Source organism: Rhamphochromis longiceps, linkage group LG12, assembly GCF_057381845.1.
Source record: "Rhamphochromis longiceps isolate RC_006_pf linkage group LG12, R_longiceps_female_GT1.1, whole genome shotgun sequence".
Lineage (NCBI taxonomy): Eukaryota > Metazoa > Chordata > Actinopteri > Cichliformes > Cichlidae > Rhamphochromis > Rhamphochromis longiceps.
The window spans coordinates 15,108,094-15,128,626 of NC_140568.1; the positions used below are offsets into that span (position 1 = coordinate 15,108,094).

The 20,533-nt window shown below is 38.3% G+C and overlaps 1 protein-coding gene across 1 annotated transcript in view; it reads right to left on the reverse strand.

Moving 5' to 3' along the window:
* The window catches only part of LOC146657074 (netrin receptor UNC5D-like), a 289,291-nt gene that overhangs the window by 156,075 nt on the left and 112,683 nt on the right, over nt 1–20,533 (reverse strand). The window contains exon 2 of the mRNA XM_085424935.1: nt 18,995–19,213. Within this exon, the coding sequence (XP_085281061.1) occupies nt 18,995–19,213 (219 nt within the window). The remainder of the gene's footprint in view (nt 1–18,994; nt 19,214–20,533) is intronic.

The window sequence follows — 20,533 nt, forward strand, 5'->3', positions numbered from 1 at the left end:
TGGTATTTTCCCAAAGGAAAAAGTAGTATAGCTTACTAGGGTATATTAGACTTAACAGTTACTATATACAGTAATGGACTTCTATACATTTTCCATCAAATTAAAACTTTGGGTGTCAGATAATTATTTATTAAAAGCTAGACATTTTAAATGAGAATAAGAAAGAAAAGTATGTCTTTGTGCCCCCTTTTCCCTGTTCGTGCCCTATCGCCCTTACCAGCCGTCAGCTGCATAGAAAAGGATCCTGGTGTAGAAAGAAATATTAAATAAATTCTAACAACAGCTTATCAAGGTTAAACATGCTGCTGTTGTTCAGCCGCTGGTTTCCTCTTTCTGGCCCGAAGTGGGCCAAAAACAAACAAGAGAGACGGACTTGCGACAGAAAAGCCGATCAGCTGATCGTTAATCAGTTTCACGATTGAAGTAGCAGCAAGAAGAGGCAGTCGCTCCATATATCGGTTGTTAAGCTTAACGTGGGAATGCTTTACAAACATTCAGAGATGAACTTACACACTTGCTTTACTTCTCTCTGGGATAACTTCATCGGAGATGAAATGCTGGTTTGAGGCTGCAAATACACACAGCCGCTCTATCACGTGAGCACACTGCTCCGATGTGCTACGGTTATGAGCCGAGTTACGCCGTGTCGCAAGTTTTGTGAGGTGCTTTTTTGATATTTAATGGATCAGATTACATTTTTGATTTCTCTCCGATATCTGATCCAGTAATTTACGTCAGTATCGGACCGATACGTAATATCGGATCGGTCCATCTCTAGTATCAGTGCAACTTTAAATTATATTGACATAAAGTGTAATGTCTCATCCTATAAAGTGTGAAAATATGTCTATATACCTTAAAACCTCTTTATACTGCTCATCACTCCCTTTTACCAATATATCTCATTACTCTGTGATTCCACTGAGGGCAATCTGGGGGTAGTTTGTGATAGAGAGATTTCTACTCCCACTTCCTCTTCTACAGTTCCCAGAATGCTTTTCAACCACTGCTTTTTAAGCTTGTTGCCTATAGTCTTACAAGGGTTTGTTAGCAAATAAATACAGTAAAAAAAAAAAAAGGCCTGCATTTGTATAGCGCTTTACTCAGTCCTTAAGGACCCCAAAGCGCTTCACACTACATTCAGTCATTCACCCATTCACACACACATTCACACACATACAGTATATAATTTCTCATGAGCCAAGCTGTCTGTGAACACTGGGGTGTGTCTGCAGTCTGGCTGGTGCTCAAAATGACAATTGCCTTATGGTTGCATTGCTTTCTAGGCTACTGTCGGTGGAGGTAAAGGTATCTCCCATTAAGGATTATTATTATTATCTGTATTTATTTTTTTTGGTATGACTGTCGAACATTGGTCCAAAATGGTGACGCTAAATAGGGCTGACTGCTATGCAAATAGCTACTAACAACATTTTTTATTGATGGGATGGTAATAATCTATTTTTATAATCCAAGTCCTGTCCTTGGGTGTTACACAGCACACATTGCAGATATACATGGTCCTTCCTGAGCATCTCTTGCTAGGGAACTCAAGGGCATTGTCAGCTTTATCAGAGCCTAGTGATTCATCAGGCTAGTTGGTAAATAAGAGATGTTATCAGGTGCTCCTTGTGGCATTGAGGGCTCATGTCCTAATCAATAACATTCCAATTCTTCACTGATCTCCTCCTGTGATTAGCCGAACTAATCCAATACACAATGTTGCTGTCTATTACTGAGGCAGGACAAAGCCTTCCCGTTCAGACCGCCCTTATCTGTGCCTTTGCGTTTACTACTGATATATGGTGGGTATAAGCCAAGGGCTACTGCGAGGACATCCTCGGGCTCTTCTAATTGTTAATCCACTTGAGCCAGCAGGTAGAAAGGAAATTTCACTTGGCCTGGCAGCACCACGGGCAGTTAAGTGAGATGACTGTAGTGAAAGCTAACCAATCGCCACCCAGAGACATAGTAAGTCAAGATAAAATGCCCTGTAATTTTTCTAACTACGTTAAAAGGAAATGGAAGATAGCAAAGTGGCATGGATAATGAAAGAGGTTGGGAAAAGGAGGGGCGGTTTGGACTGTCAGTCAGTAAAGAGTGGCAATGGCAGCAGGCATTTACTGACGTGGGGATGCTGATGAACAAGCCAAGCCTAATTTGAGTTAATGAATATGAAATATGCATCAGTTTTCACTCTCAAAATGATATGCAGTGAGCATAACTGATGAAAGAGGAAATGAACAGCATTAACTAGTCTGATTTTAAAGCATGTGAAGAGAACATTATACATACAGTATTAGCCTATAGAACTCTGAATTACAAAGTCCACACTCTAGGTGTGTGTGCGTGCGTGTGAATGTATATATATATTTTTTTCTCACACACTTAGTCTCAGATATATTGATAGAATACAAGGCATGAAAGACAGCTGTACAAATTAGACAGCTGCTCCAACTTATCTAGCCCTTAACAGATGGATTCACTTGACTAATTATGTGTTCAAACAATCCTCTGATGAAGTGACTGATATCAAACACAACATAAATACTCTGAATGTAATTTTAATGGAAACAGAAGTCTGTGGTTTTATTAACAGTAAAGATGGTCTCTTGAAACCTAAACATATACCATCAGAATAGCTGTAGTTACATAAAACCCATGGAGGCTTTAAATTATTCATAGATTTCCTGGAGGTACATGAAGGTCATTGGAAAAGACCTCACTGAGTCCTAAATTCCTGTTATGAGTTCCTTCTAACCACCCATTTCTATTATTGAGGAGATAAGTCTTTTTTAAATAGTACCATACTGTCCAGTAATTTAAGGTTCACATAGCCAAGATCTACAAGTTCAAGGTTTCCAGTGTTGATTTTCTCCTAAAAATGTAGACTAATCTGTTTAATTTACCTTTTAAGCTTTAGGGATTCCAATCATCTCTAAGGCATGAGTTGTAAGAAAGCCAATAAAAACAATGAATGGACAAAGCTGCCATTATTAGCTTGGAAGTAAGCCTTGACTATATACTTATATATATATATATATATATATATATATATATATATATATATATATATATATATATATATACACTAGCCTTGATGGGTCAGATATGTTGTACATAGACATACTTCATAGTCATACTTCACTCCTGTATGCCACCACAGCACTGGTAACATAACTGTAGAAATAAGGTGCAACTGAACTGCACACATGCCTATCTTCAGTGTACTCCAGCATGTAACAAATAGCACTATGAAGTGGTGGGGGAAAATATTCTCTGAGCTCTGAAACACAGTTAGTTAATGAAATGCTGCAGGTTAGATCATACCTGGGTAATGTTTGTGATTGATCTCATTAGAGATAAGCTTATATTACATACCCAACAGCAGCAATGAAAGTCATCATCACAGCACTAAGATAATTCACAATTGTAAAAAGGTAAACCTCATCAGTAGAGCCATCACACAAACACTTAGCTTATACACTCATGTTGTTCTACTGGATTTCCACATTACAGAAGGCCATTCACACAGTGTAACTGATAAAACACACACACACACACTTAAGGAAGGAGGCCGGGGACTGGTGAGTGTCAGCACTACGGTCCAGGATGGGACGACAAACACCCACAAATACATCAGGAAGATGCCCTCACTGATCGTGTGCTCAGTAAATACCTGTGGGACTTCCAGATATAGGCGGACAAAATGGTGGCAGCTAACCAACCGGACATAGTGGTGGTGGACAAACAGATGAAGACGGTCGTAGTGATAGACATAGAGATACTGAATGACAGCAACATCAGAAAGAAGGAACACGAGAAGCTGCAGAAGTACCAAGGTATCAGAGAAGAGCTTGAGAAGATGTGGAGGGTGAAGACAACAGTTGTCCCAGTGGTAATCGGTGTACTAGGTGCAGTGACTCCCAAGCTAGGCGAGTGGCTCCAGCAGATTCCAGGAACAACATCAGAGATCTCTGTTCAGAAGAGCACAGTCCTGGGAACAGCTAAGATACTGCGCAGGACCTTTAAGCTCTACTAGAGGACTGGGAGCTAGACTCTTGAAGGATAGACCAGGGGCGAGAGGGGGATTATTTTTTATAACCCTTTTTTATAAACATTTTCTAGGTCTTCCAGTTTGTAAAAGAGCCTACCAAGGTGAGTATGCAAACTTCAAACAGAAAGGTTGGGATTTGAACCAGAAATCTATCCCCAAAAAGTTCATTCTGTTCATCTGAATGTAGCGTTTGCAGTGGTAGAAACGTTTCATCACTCATCCAAGTGACTTCTTCAGTCTCAGCTGACTGCAGGCTTCCCCAACCAGTTATAAACAGTACATGAAGCTACCATCACTGGCAAACAATTGGCTGTGAGGTCAGTTTCTTCATTAATATTCAAAATGTCATGAGCATGGATCAACAACCACTGATCAAAGACCATTGATCAATGACCACTGATAACTGAACAATGAACAGGTCAATGAGTACCATTTGCAGAGAGTTGGGGGATGGCTGCAATCACAGCATTGTAAGATGGTGAAAGATGTACCTTCAGGCCCCCTCCTCAATTCAGAGATCGTCCTTCCTTTTTCACTTAAATGGCCTCCTTGACTTCCCGCTTAAACCAGGGTTCCTCCCTGTCGAGGATGTGTATACCCTTATTATTCAAAGAGGACTTTGTTATCCTACCCCAGAACAGCACCAAGTCATTGGTTAAGGTATGTGGATGACACCTGGGTGTCAGTACGTACCACAATTCAATGATCACATTAACTCAGTGGACCAACCCATCAAGTTCACCAGGGATGATATGAGAAATGACAGGTTAGCCTTCTTAGACTGTGAGATTTCCATCAGTAATGGGGGACATTTAAAAGTTGATGTGCTCTATAAACCAATGCATACGGATCAGTATTTATGGTTTGACTCTCATCATCCACTAGAGCAGCGGTCCCCAACCTTTTTTGCGGCTTATGTTCGACAATATTTTCACAGACCAGCCTTTAAGATATCACGGATAAATACAACAAAATAAAACCAGTACCGGTACCAAAAAAAAGAAGATTTATTCATAACACACGGGAAAAGACCCAGGGAAACCAAGTTAACGATAAAAACTATTTAAAAAAATAATGCTAAAAACCAATAAAAACAATAAATTTCACACCCAAGCCTCAATTCTCGCGGCCCGGTACCAAACGACTCACGTACCGGTACAGATACAGCGGCCAGGAAAGCAGAAGAACAACATATCAAGAAGGCCCTGAGTAAATGTGGTTATTCCAGCTGGACATTTGTCAAGGCTGGGAAGGCACCTAAAGAAATCAGTCACTTGGATGAGTGATGAAACATTTCTCCTGTTGAAATTGCTACATCCAGATGAACAGGATCAACTTTTTGGGGATTTCCTTACCTATAATTGAGAATGCAACAAGAAACCAGAAATCTGATTGCTGTGAGGTGAGCTGGTGCTAATCACTAAAACGTCATAGCTGTCTTGATTAGCACTGGACTTTACGTTTACCCAGTCTCATTGTAAATTGATATTAGCTCTACTGAGTTCATGTTTGATTCCATTAAACAATGTGTGAACCAATGCATGACTTGAAAGAATGTAGCATATGTAGAATTAGGTCAACCACGTGTCATTACTGCAAATGTTTTTGACCCTTCCTTTCTCAGTAAACTGTATATAGTGTTACATAGGTTAAATGTTAAATTTATCACTTTTTTTCAAAATCTTTAAGCACTTTTGTAACTGTGACACACACACACACAACTGCATCAAGGACAACTTGCAGTTCAGAATCGTGACACTGCGGTACGGACTGAAGGAGCTGGGGTATCCGATTATACCTCCTCAGCCACAGATGCCATCATACTAAAGTACACCTACTATACTCACAAGCATATGAACGACTGGAGGTCAACAAAAATAAGATTTTGAAAAGTATTCAATTTATATTTAAAAGATTTTTGTGTAGCTATCCGAAAGACACATACAATTCCAGATTATAGGGAATTCTGTGTCTGTGTTGAGCTTGAGCCTTGCCCATATGGAAAAGTAATAGGAAAAACTTCTAAAAGACTTGCATCAGCTTTAGCTTGCTTCATATAGTGAATCATATAAGGCTTATATGATTTACTCATGAAAGTGGCCACTTTCATATATTATTTTAGTAAGTATCCAAAACATACAAGTTCCATTTATATAATTTTTTCGAGGGATCTTATATCTGTTTTCACTCTTATATGCTTTTCATACAAGTTTCACACAAGACAGATACAAACTTTATAAGATTTATATATATCTTTTCCATATGGGTGGTTTTATTTGTTCCATGCATTATTGTTTCTTGTTATGGAGATGACCGATATTGGAAGCTAAATGAAAAGGCACACATATTTATTGCTTGGGGATTCCTTATTGAGTTCTTTACAGATGTTAGCAGTATTCACCTGTTCCCGGTGGCCTCCTCACCAAGATGTGGAGCAAAAAAGTGAAAGAAGCTCAATTACTTGCTGAATATATGTAGCCATTTAAAGCATGTGTGTTATTGAATTATTTATAGGAATGGTGCTTGTCTATGCGGCTATTTAACTTCTTACTTAGATTTTGCTGCCACCAGAGATTCAGAAACTCCTGCTGTAATAATAAAGGCTACAAATTGGGGAATTAATGTAATTTCAGCCTTTTGCCTTTGAACCTATAACTACACACGACCAACTCATGGTTTGCTGACACTGGTATTACCACTGTAGGAGTGGAAATGTACAAAAAGTTTAAAGTATTTATGAATCAGGTTAAGTCTTTAGAATCAGAAAGACAGAATCAGAAAGTAATATTGCTTAGTTCTAAAATGCATTGTGTTTGTAAATCCACTGTGATAACAGTAGACTGACTGCACTTACTTTTCTTAAGAAAACTCAACTCCATGGTGGGTTTTTGTTTGTTTTGCTAATAATTAAAAAAAAAAAAAAAGGGGGGGGGGGGGGGCAATTTAGGCATTCATTGACTCACTGATACATTCATCCCTTCATTTTGTACGCTATTACTCAGTGGTTTTCTTGTCTAACCCACTTGGTATCAAATTGGGTTGTATGTGGCCGTAAACTAAAATGAGTTTGACATCCAGCTCAAAATGCTAAAAACCGTAATCAGTGTGTAATTTCAGTATCAGTCATGCCCTTTAATGTAACTCAATTTAACAGACAGAATGTACTCAGTATACTATTACATGGATAGCTTTAATTTGCTTCATCATGGTGTTAGTTCCGCCCTTCTATCCCCTCAAACTTGAGTCTGAGGTTCAAATCACAGCCAGTGGTTACCATGGCTACACAGCGTTTGGTAATAATATGTCAGTGCATCTGGCATATTAGGCAGGCCAATACGTAATCATGCAATATACTGCATATCAAGATTCTCTGTCATAAAGAGAAACCCTTGTATGCACGGATTTGGCTTATTTCATTGTTTAATACTTTAACATGTCCTTATCATTTATTTAATTATTTTTGAAATGTAATCTTTAAATATTACTAATTACTCTCTAAAAAATATCCTCAGTTCTAACTTAATATCATTTTGTTTGCAGCAGGTTTTTTCTTCTTTCCTTTTTTTTTCTTTTCTAATTTCCAGTTTTTATTTGCACAGTGTTTTTTGTAGCATTTTATAATACTGTTGATGAATGATATGACACTGAGTATTTATTTTTGTAACAAGTATTTTTATTTTTTAAATATTACATTTAAATAAATTTAAATGGCATTAAATGAATGTCTACAGAAAAAAACCCTTTGCCTCATTGATGTGCCGTGCAATTTAGAAAATGACAGAAATACATGTACTGTAAAATTAGTGGGGGCTTTATGGGTGAATGAATAAAGGTCTAAGTCAGAGCTTGAGATAAGTTATTCATCTATAGAATGAAGATGTGCAAAATAATACAGGAACAAAACTAAACTAAACTGAGAGGCGTTCTAACAAAATAAAAACAATGGACACCAACAGGATTGGAACAAAACATCCAACCTATAAGACAGAACAAGGTATATGCACCTGTGATATGTCTTGGACTCATCACACCAACAGAAACAATTTTGAAAGATCTCTTTGATCAGTGAAGGGGTGTGCCATCTTTCATCAAAAACCAGAGCGAGATCAAGTAGTCCCTGCTTCTCATCAAAATCCCTCCTCTCTGACTCCAGTTCAAAGACCACAGGGGAGCTTTGAACCCTCTGCTATGGGGATTGCAGCTGGTCATTATGTCAAAAAAGCCTGTCAATCATCTAAAAGCACATTTTTTGTATGACAACTAAAACAGAAAGCATCTCCGCATCTGAACAATACCCTTTTTATGTCAGAAACACTTTTTTTTTTCTCATAAAAACAAGGTTTGCATGTATTGTTACCTACAATAAGCCACTGTGCCACAGTGTTTAAGCTGTGAAGCAAACAAGAATACCTCCATGTACCGGGAACCAAAGTACACATGCATGTTTTGTTGTGTTTGCTTGGATTCCATTCACAATAACAATGTTTGCCCACTTGATCTAACTAATGATGCTGGTGCTGGATTGTAAACACATTTCTATCACCCGATTTTATCTTTTGGGTCCAGTGGATGAAGAGTGGAAATTAAGAACAAAGGAATTGTTTTTGCATATTCTGGTCCATGTTTTTGAAGTTTTACTGCAAGACATTAAAATTATGTCACACAAAACATAATGAGAGAAATGTTTCATTATGACCAGGGGCATGATGCCCACAGCTGTTTGGGACACCACTGCTACACCTTAATAACTGGTAGAGGTTCAGAAGAAAAAAATAAAAATAACTTGCACTGACAAACCTACTCCTTGGAGATGGGCTGGGAAACCAAAGACAGATGGATTAGCTCCATCTCTAATTTACAGTCTGCCTTGTCCAACCTAAAATAAACAGCTTCTGAAAAAGAAATCTTAATGTCCATGACAACATCATCTCACGATTATTATTAGTAGCAGTATTATTATTACTACTACTAGTAGTAGTAGTATTAGTAGAGTCAGTTCAGGTCACAATATCACAAAGAGATGTTTCCTTCTCAATTATTATTGAACAATGAAAAGACATGATATACATTTAAATCCAAAGAACCCAGCCCCTCATCTGTCAAGGAAAAATGCTGATTTTAATGAGGGATATTTTAAAAACATGTGTTTGTCGTTCTTCTCTCAGCATGTGAACACTTATAAACTGCTTAATTACAGATCTTCTTGTTCTGCTCTTTACACAACAGAGATGCTGCCACAAAGAGAGAGAGACGTGTCTCTGTGTCATTTGAAGACTAGGTGTAGCTTTTTCCATAAAGATGAAGCCTTACAGGATCCCTGTTTCATTAATTGAGGATACTATTTTTTTAGAAAGGCCACAGAGTGAAAACCGCTGGAGTTTGTGCGCAGTCTGCATCTTTGCCCATGTTCTCCTTGTGCGTGTATGGGTCCGCCTCTCAGGCTCCATCCAACAGTCCAAGAGACATATTAAGATATATTAGGTTAACTGGAGATTTGAATTGCAGGTTGTGGCTCCAGCCCCTCTACAACCCATTTGATGAGTAGTTGAGTAAATAAACAACCTAATAGATATTTAAATTTAAAATATGAATTCAGGTCATTAAAACAATAGCAACTGCCCAGTATATGCAGGTTCTAAGAGACAGAAATTGCTTCTGTATTGGGACAAGGTAAAGTGTAACATAATGGAAAATTACAAATAGATAAAGTACGTTTGTACATGCAACTGCATGTATTGTATGCATTTTTCTTTAATACTGTTCATTATTTTTGCTTTATTTGGCCCCCTCAGTTACCAATGTTAATTTAACATGCTATTAAACCCTAACCCTAACTATAATCAAAGTGCTCTAAAAACCATCATTCTAACTGGCAAAACAAATCAAAAGCTATACATATTTTTGTATTTGGCTTACACTTTAAAGAGTTAACACTAATGTCTAGAATAACACATTTGAGGCTGCCAACTTCCTGTGTGTTTTGTGGAACAATAAAGTTAATTTACAAATGTACTTGTCTTTCCCTCTTTGTCCAAAAAGAGTGACTCCAAGCACAGTTTAACTACGGTGTTTGCACAAAGATAGCCTCAAAGCTATGACAGAAGCATCTCAACATGATCAGGTTTAGGCCGGGGACTGGAGGGAAACTCTAATGTAGTGGAGGAGGTATCACATCCATTAATCACGCTGCCTTCTGTAGCATGGAAACAGGAATATTAATAAGTGGCCTCGTGTAAGCAACTCAGAGTAATGTGTTACTGGACTTGTAGGTATTGCATGTAATCAAATGAAGTCAGCCCCAGACCATCTCACTACCACCACCATGTTTGACTGTTCTTTTCATGAAATGTTGTTCGTTTTATGTATTGGGATGCAAACCTTTTTACCCACCGATAAGGTCAGTGTTCATAACTCAACACACTAAAGAGGCTGTGACCAGAGCAACATCTAAGTCCTTTTGTAACCTTTTGTTCTTGGAGCCATTTTGGGAAAGTTCTGTTCCATGGGCTGTGTCCCAATTCAGGGTCTGCACGCTTGAAGTACGCATTTCAAGTGTGATTACGTCACCGCCACGCGACGACGGCTGTCCCAATTCGAAGTGTACTTCAAATGCATACTCCAAATGCGCCGTCGATTTCCCCAAATATCAAGCGTGGTCCGGTGCACGCTTCGTGGTCCCATATATCCCACAATTCATAGCGCGGCGGTGGGTGTGGATAATTTTGCCGCAAAATATGGCAGAAGGGAGCGGCTGAAGAGGGTTTTTTTTCCCAAACTTTATTGAACTTATAAAGCGTACAGGCAAATAAGAGTAACAATATACAGTACAATGAAATAAGAAGGATAAATAAATAAAGGATAAAAAAGAAAAAAAAAGGGGGGGGGGGGATGTGACAGACTCCATGACAACTTTGTACTTGAAAGTTGTGACAGCTCATTCCTTAAACATTTCTGAATGAACTTCAATCAATGATAAACCTTTTTTATTGGAAGTTAATTTAAGAGAGTTTAAGTAATATTCAATTTCAATCAAAAGCATATTAAATGATGATATCTATATATCTATCTATCTATCTATCTATCTATATATATATCTATATATATCTATATATATATATATATATATATATATATATCTATATATATATATATATATATATATATATATATATATATATATATATATATATATATATATATATATATATATATATATATATATATATATATATATATATATATATATATCTAAACAGATAGTGGTGGTAGACAAACAGAAGAAGATGGCCGTAGTGATCGATGTAGCGGTTCCGAATGACAGCAATATCAGGAAGAAGGAACACGAGAAGCTGGAGAAATACCAAGGGCTCAGAGAAGAGCTCGAGAGGATGTGGAGGGTGAAGGTAACGGTGGTCCCCGTGGTAATCGGAGCACTAGGTGCGGTGACTCCCAAGCTAGGCGAGTGGCTCCAGCAGATCCCAGGAACAACATCGGAGATCTCTGTCCAGAAGAGCGCAGTCCTGGGAACAGCTAAGATACTGCGCAGGACCCTCAAGCTCCCAGGCCTCTGGTAGAGGACCCGAGCTTGAAGGATAAACCGCCCGCAGGGGCGTGCTGGGTGTTTTTTTATATATATATATACCGTAATTGTCGGGCTATAAGCCGCTACTTTTTGCACAAGCTTTGAACCCTGCGGCTTTTAGTCAGGTGCGGCTTTTCTATGGATTGTCCATGATTTTTGTCATATTGTAAGATGATTTGTTTTGTTTGTTCCGCTGTTGTACGGCACTACGTTGCCTGGCGGAAGGGCATGTGATCGGACACACAGGGTTCAAGAGTGGTATGTTGGTCACGTGTCCATCCGCCAGGCAACATAGTGCCGGACAAATAGCGTGAAAAACAAACTTCAAATTAACGCTACACGTTCAGCGGGAGTCGTGGATGAAAAGCAAGTTATGCTCAACTCCACCGGTGGAATCTGACAGCGTGGAAAAGTGTGAAAACATCCATGATCACCAACGGATTTCGAAGGGCTGGACTGCTGCATGATGGAGAGGAAGACACCGCCACGGCCCTTCTGAGGGTGTTTGACTCTGACACTGACAACAAGGATTTCTTTGGTTTTGAAAGTGACAACGAAGGAGAGAAGCTGAGAGTGGATGATGTAGCCACCCTGAGCCTGTTCGTATCCGACACTGGAGAAGAGGACTTTGGTGGTTTTAGTGCGCGGGAAGATGGTGGTGAATGACTGACTTTTCTTCTTGTTAAAGCCGTGTCACTGCACCTGAGCCTAAAAGGTAGGCCGAATCTATTTTTCTGGTGTGCTGTAGGTTATTGTTATGTACTACATTTGTTACTCATTTATGAAGCACAGTACATGTTTCGTACTTGTAATTACCGCTACTTGTACATATACCTAAAAAGTTATGCAAATATGTACCCATAACTTGTTTTTCAAAATATTAATAAAAGTGATGTCTCCAAACAGCCGTCTCTTTCCTGACAATTCCCTTTGTGCATATTCTCTTACATATGATAAGTCAACATTGAAACACCTGCGGCTTTTGGTCAGGTGCGGCTAATGTATGTACAAAACAGGATTTTCCCCTGATTTTAGCTTGTGCGGCTAATATTCAGGTGCGCTTTGTAGTCCGGGAAATACGGTATATATATATATATATATATATATATATATATATATATATCTGACAATACTATAATATTGGCCATATTATATTTATGTTACCACAGTGAGATGATTTTAGTCTCATGAACAACATTAACTAATTGTTATTTACTAACTAATCTTAAATGACTGTTCAGCACAGAAATGAAGCCCAACTATCATGTTTTACAGTCCTGTGGTCTCAGCCTCAGATACTCAACTAATCAATGTGATGTCATGACAAAAATGAATGACCAACAAAACATTTTTCTCCTTCATTTCTGTCAAACAATGCTGTATGTAACGTGTCTCGCGGTTAGCATCATGGTTGCTAGGCAACCTGAACAGCGCGACGAAGCGTATACCGTCCCATTTCACAAGCCTCTCACTTCCGCACTTCTCGTACTTATAGTACGCACCGTACGTAGTATGCGTAGTGCACGTACTTCAAGCGTGCAGACCCTGAATTGGGACACAGCCATGTTTTCTCCATTTGTAGAGTGGAGTCTGAAAACCTTACAAATGGCTTTGTAATCTTTTCCAGACTAATAGATTTTGTTTCTCATCTCTTCTTCAGTTTCTTTAGATTGTGGTTTAATGTGTTTCTTTTTCAGATCATTTTATTCTACTTCACTTTGTCAGACATCTTCTATTTAAGGGTTTCTTGATCAACAGTTGTACGTGTAATGGGGCCTCAGTGTGGCTTGTAAAATTGTACACAGCTTTCCAAAAATGTAGTTAATTATAGTTAATTCATAATTTAACAAATGAAAGCACTGCTTGCTTTGTTTAATCTGATGAAATGCCACTGCTTAAATGTGAATTCTTTGTACTAATCTAGCCCTTGTTAATTCATATCTTTATAAGACTCAAAACATTTCTAAGATTATCATGATCACGGCATGATTATCCCAATGGTTTTTGAAGCCTTAGTCATTAGTATATATTACTTTTTTTGGAACCACGTGACCATATTTGGATGAGATTGTAGAATGCTTGGTTAGCAAGCTAGAACCATGAACTACTGTATATGTTTGTAAAGCACAGATTCGCATACGTGGTTATTAGTGCTAAGTGAAAGATTAAATAAAATAAATCAACATAAATAGTAAAATTTCACTCACTCAACACATATTCTTGGACAGTCTATACCACACAGAAAGTCATATTATTTGTCAGTTAATTTTATTCTGCCACAAACAAGAATCCTGTACTTTGATATGCAAAGCAGACAACTGTTAACTATAGCTCCCCATGTTAGCACCTACCAGTAAAAACAAAAAAAATTAAAATTCACCCACCGAGGTATTTTAATGTGGGAACCTGTGGAAGTAGACACTCTCGTGGTCTTTTTTTTATTTAATGTGGAAATTACCACTTGATTCTACAGTCACAATAATATGGTTACCTTTGATATGTTGAACAACTAGAGAGCAGACACAAAGTTAGCCATTCTACTTTGTATTCTTATTTATACAGCAATATAGAACAAATAGCTGACAAAAACTGGCCTTAATACCAGACTAAGAATGAAAAGTGTAGCAGCAGGACCCCTGAGTGTATTGATCTCAGCAAGGGATTACTGCTTATGAATTCAGCTTTTTAGTTGTTAGGGGAAAGGTGTTATATGTTATTTGTAAAGGTTCCACAACCTTTTAATTCCGGAAGCAAGAATTTGAGATTTTTACTTCAACCTTTTGTTAACATAGCAGCTGTATGCTGTAGCCTCGAGGCAACAGCAAAAGCTTTTGGTATAGCGTCTCACTCTTATCTGTCAAATCCACTGATTAGCTTCCCTCCTGCTGGATGCTGGATGTTGATGTGGAATATGAACTGAGCTGGGCCAAATACCACCAAGTGAACTTTCCCTTGTACTTTTCCACTGTACACAAAACAACAAACAATTTGAAGTTCCAAATTTCATTTTGCCATTATCAAGCTCACAACAATTTCACAGCACAGCAATCACACTATAATGAACTTCCAGAAGCAATTAAAGGCTCTTTCTGTGGAGAGACCTTCATGAATACAAGAAAGACGGCTTTCTTGCAGCCTGTAATCACAGAGCATTCCAGCCGAGGTGTCACATTGGCTTTTGTTGTTTGCCAGAAATCCTTTCAGGAGGCCTCAGTCAGGTCTTCTAATCAACACGCTTCCGCTTGACAAAAGCTAATGGGACTTAATTGGTATGGCACGCCACTGCTTCCATCACACTTCAAATCACAACCTCGCCCGACACTTATATCATTTGGACATGTATTGGTGGCACACATTGTTTAAACAGTATTCACACATTATTTTAAGGTTCCCAGCTGGTGTAGCCTGAGGGCCAGCATAGTTTCTGAGTGACTAGCCTTGGTCATGGCCTCTGTAAAGCACTTTGTGATTTTATCTTGAAAGGTGCTATATAAATAAAATTTTACTTTACTTACTTTACTAAATAAAATGACTTAACTAATCAGTTTAATTTTTGAACATATAAGCAGTAAACTAAACACAGTGAATAATAAAAACGACTGCAATGAGAAAGTGCAATTTAGGCTTTTAGGAATGATTAAACTCTTAGTCGGGGTATTTAGAACTGAACTGGGTGTACTGATGCTTCTGAAAATTCTTACATTTTCAAAGAATACCAGTTATTAAGCTTAATAAGAGGAACAAGACAATAAAGCAGATGCTCTCCAGAGATACATGCAGAGGGAAAAGTGTTACCCAAGGGGTACTCAACTAATTTAAAACTGCACTTGCATAAAGTGCAGAGGACTTGCAAGAGAAAGATTAAAAATAACAAATGAAAAAAATCAGTTTAGTCAGTAGAGACTTACCTCTTAAAATTCACCAGGTCACCTTCACTTTTAGCCTTTTATGTGTAATTTTCATCTATTTTGCATACCCCAATTGAAAGCTTACAGAAGAGCTGTAAAACTAAACTGCGCCTAACAGATTTGATTTCAAAGGGACGTCATCTAGTTGCTGAAACTCTGCTAGTGTGGCATGTGGCTAAAACCTAACCTAACTATAATCCTACCTCCAAATGGTTTGAAAGCAACCAAGTGGATGGTAAGAGTTTATAATATACATCAAGTATGAACATTCAGCATGGTAGAGTCTATGTAGAATCTTGGTGTTATGTAAGCGCATGCTTTGATTTTGCGAATCAAGTATTCTTTTATCAGCGTGTACTCTTCATCATCTGGTATAGAATAAAACCCAAGATAGGCAGTCATATGCTTCAGTGATACAGTTATACAAAGACTGTAAAAATTAACCTATGCCAACACCTGAGACTACAATTGTGGAGGAAAGTGGAGGAAAACACGTCTTCTACAGTTCAATTGAAAAAAAACCTTAGCTAATGTGTAGCTTACATGTAGGATTTACAGGTTACTGGCTCTGGTGCCTACTGTATAAAACAGTGATATTTTATGTCTGCAAAGAGGGGCACTATTGTACAAAATGGAAAAGCCATTTATTAGAAAGTCTAACCATTTATTAGGTTTGACTTGCTGAAAAAAGAGCACAGAGAGAGGCAAACTCTTTCTAGGGAGAGTAGTTACTAGGGAAGGAACATTGTCTTAATAAAGGAAACCATCCATATATAGGCAGAGAAAAAAAGAACTACTGAAATCACAAATCTACTACACAAAGTTGATGTGATGCCGTTTTTTATAAGTCATTTTATAACCTCCTGTTGGAAGTCAGTGCTGTTGAGCTGGCATTCACTCGTTCTAAAGGTGTTAAAACAATGTGGAAGAAATTTGGCAGCCTTTCTTCTGCTTGGTAGGAAACTCGCAGCAAACAAACATTCTTGTCTAAATGAAACGCTTTGTTGGCCCATCAGTCAATCTACCCAACCATTCTCCCTAAGAGTGATTTTGTTGTTGCTGCTTCAGTGAGATCACACTGCTTCTGACTTTGTTTCTAGCAAAAATTCTCTATAGTTCACCAAAAGAATCTCATTTCTGGTGAATTAAAAATTGATTTTGTAAAACTGTATGTATTTATTTAAGTCAGCTCTTGTTGTCTGGATGCCACACACTGGACACCGCATAGTTAAATAATTTTAGTTTGTTGAAAGTTCCTTTTCCTCAGTGAGTTTTTTTCATGTAAAATGTGAACTATTATAAACAACAAGAAAAAATTCTAAGTTAGAACAGACACAGTTAGTTGATGGAAAGGATTTTTCTACTTGTGTTGCAGAAAAGTTTCTTTTGTATGAAGATGGCACCTTAAACTTCTTTGCACCAGATGGAATATAACTGGGTTTTCTTTGAAATTTGACTCACATGGTTTACATCCATCATGGTTAGAGTTTGCCCAAAGTTGGGTTTATGAATCAAAATTTGAAGGTAAATGTTTCAGTATCTTCACATATTTCTGTGTTCATTCCAAATTAAAGCTATTTGACTGTTTCCTTCTAAAATTTCTCCACCCAAGGGAACTGCAGTACAACACGGTGAACCAGCATCTACTCAATGGGCTCAAAGGAAGTACTTCCTAAATTAAAAATGAATCAAAAATGTAATTTAATAATCAAATGTGCATCAAACATGCAATTTAACTATTAATTTTCAATTTAGCTGCAGTCAAGGGGAACTGCTGCTGTAACACTATTTCAGAGTGTGCAATCATACCAGAAAAAGCATTTAAAAATGGGTCTTCTTCATTGCTGTGAGTGACGGCTCATGTGAAACTAGCTGAAATCAGGCTGATGTGGTACAGTATATAAACCTCCATCTAGTAATGCAAGGAGCTTAAAATAAGCACTTCACATATTGCTTGGCCCAGCTATGATTACTGAGGCTGTTCTGCTTTTGTTGCCTTAAATCATCTGAGGCCACACTGATATTTCTCTTGATGGTCTGCCTAAGCTGCTGTGGTCAGGACCTGAAGTCATTTTCATGACTGTCATGACTGCCAAGTCCACCAGAACGCCCCAGTTGGGATGCAAACCAAGAACCTTCTTACCGTAATTGAAATGGGTTTATGGTTTTAGCCAGTTAAGTTGGTTCAGGCAAGTAACCAGGATGCCTCATGGATGAATTCTAGGTGTTTCTGGGAGACACTGCAGAGATTATAATGCCTCAGTGGACTTGAGAACATTGTGGTTCCCCACATTACCAGATAGAGGAGTTGGTTTGGCGAGAAGGTCTGAAAATATGGCAAAACTGATTTTTTAAAAGATGGTTTTGATCTTTGTTAGAATGATTATTTAACATGGTCTCTGATGCCAGGATATGGGAGAACAAATGAATAAATATTAATATGAGATAATATGATTGCTTGAGGTCAGGGTTACCAGTGAGTAGGTCAATGGCACTTTCCTCAGTGTCAGCAAAATTCAAGTAAACTTTCCTTCAGCATCATTTTAGTTGACATATATTTAGCTGAAATATCCATAGTAACTTTGTAATTTAGTTTACATAATCATGGTTGTAGTTGAGCTTTACTCATTTTTCTGAAATAGTCAAAATATGTTTATCTAGAGTTTAGTCAAGGCAAGGCAAGGTTTTAGTTTAAATTATGTTAGATTTCTTTTGTTTCTACATTCTTTAATCATTTTGATGATTCGAACTAAATAAATGAAAGAAATTTTAGACCGTGGGGAAAAAAAACTACTAAACTGGAACACCAGTGTTTGCTTTGACAGATGCTACAGATCTCTGCAGAGACCTTTAAAATGGAGAACTGTTTACGTATGCAATCATCTGACTTGAACACATCATCTAGTTTATCCATAATGTTTCTGAGGGAGACATAAAACAAGTTTTCTTTGTCAAATTTTGTTTTCATGTTTGCTGAATTTCCTTTGTGAAAAACAGGTATTCAAATAAAACTGATTTATTTTAACTTTATAATTAACAATATTAATACTGTTGTTATGTAAGCTTAAAAACTGTTTCAACACACAGACTGTCACCATGTAAAATGCGAATCCCTTTAGCAAAAAGTTTAAATTTCTTGTCTTCTGATAACACCAAAGAGTAGTTGAATATAGTAAATAACAGTTATTAACAATAAATATCAGTAAATGCTGGTGTTACTGAACAGTTTTCAAAAGCTCAGTAGTACACAAACTCGATAGATAGCATCATTTGCTTAATTTAATTAATTTACAAGTTTGTTACTTTTTAAACATTAAAACCAAGAGCTTTATGTGGAAGTGTATATCATCATCATTATTATTATTATTATTATTATTATTATTATTATTATTATTATTATTATTATTATCATCATCATGTGTGGAAGTATAAAAAGCTTTGTCTTACCAGTGTTGAGGTCCTTGTACTCGTGAGAGAAGTGCTCGTTCTGATGAACCCACTCCCCATTGCATTTGAAGAAGATCTGTAAGGCAGGCACAGCTCGACAGCGCAGCTTGATAGGGTTACTTTTGACAATGTAGGCATCCTCCGGCTCCTGGATGAAGTGGGGCAGGGTGCCCTGTACCGAAGGTACAGCATCTGGTTGAGCATCACCTGTGGCACCACCTATAACACAAAACCCTGGTTACTTCACCATCCTAGTTGTTTCTTTAAGGGGAAAAAATAAGAGCAGAACAGGTAGTCTGATGGAAACAAAGACATCATTGTTCTGGTATCAGGTGGATACGCAATTTAGCAGTGAAAAGTACATTTTATTTTACAAACAAGATGATAACAGCAACTACTTTCAGATTTAAAACGATTGCTCAGTGGACAGTGTTTTGACATCGGCATTCATCAGAAGCTAACATATTGTAGAAAAGCAGAGTACACTCAGAGCACAATTCATCCCCCATCCGAGCAAAACTCTTCTTCTCAGAGCAATTTGCAGATGAATGAAATCAGAGCGGAACAAGTGGAGAGGAATTAGGAGGAGACTGATTACCCAAATTGTGGCTGTGGAGTCTGAATACATCTTATCTCAGCCACAAGGCCTGGATTTTAGTCGACACAAAAACAGCCTTTGTGCTGGCGCCAGCATGCCCCTTTGTTTAACGACAATTCACGGCAGGTTACTCTGTTTTTTTCGTTTTGATGGTTGACAGTTCATTGATCTAAGCGCACTATTAGAATCGTGGACTCTTACACTTCATATGTATTTTTTTTTTTCCTTCAAAGAAAGGTTCTAGACTCACATTTTGTCATTTGGCCATCTCTTCTGGGTAAAGCACAGTGAGTTCTGTGGGCTGGGACAATGGGGAACAGGATGTTTGTGCTCCTGCCATCCCCGGGATCCTTCTCAGAATTACACCTCAGTCGAATCAAGACAGCTCCAGCTAAGCTATTCAGTGCCATAAAAGCCAATGAGAGCTATTATGCCCCCGCTATCAAATCCAATCCTGTCCCTTGAAATCGAATCTGCACTCTCACCACTTCTCTCAATCAATGTTGTCCTTGTTAAATGGGTAAATGAATGGATGCGGGTGTATAGAAGAGCCACACATAAAACAAACAGACAGGGAGGTGAATGACTGGAAATTATACAGTTTGCTGACATTTCTCAGTATAGTATGTGTGGCATGAATAAGGCACGGCGGGACCACGGAGCGACGTTCAGAGCCAACTTTATTTGATTCACGTCACACCACACCACAACACCAACCCCTGAGTCCCCGTGTTTTAACACGGCGGGCGTGATTGCGGATGCCGTGCAGGTGCGTCCGCACGGCCCCGCAGACCACGCCCCACCACATACCCCCATCGCCCGATTGAGGCCGGGGAGTAATCTGGCCGAACCTACTCCCCCCCCCCGCGAACTGGGGCGAGACTCGGCCCCTAAACATCGGCGCCCCAGCCCCTGACCAAGCGACGGGGAAGCGTCCGTTC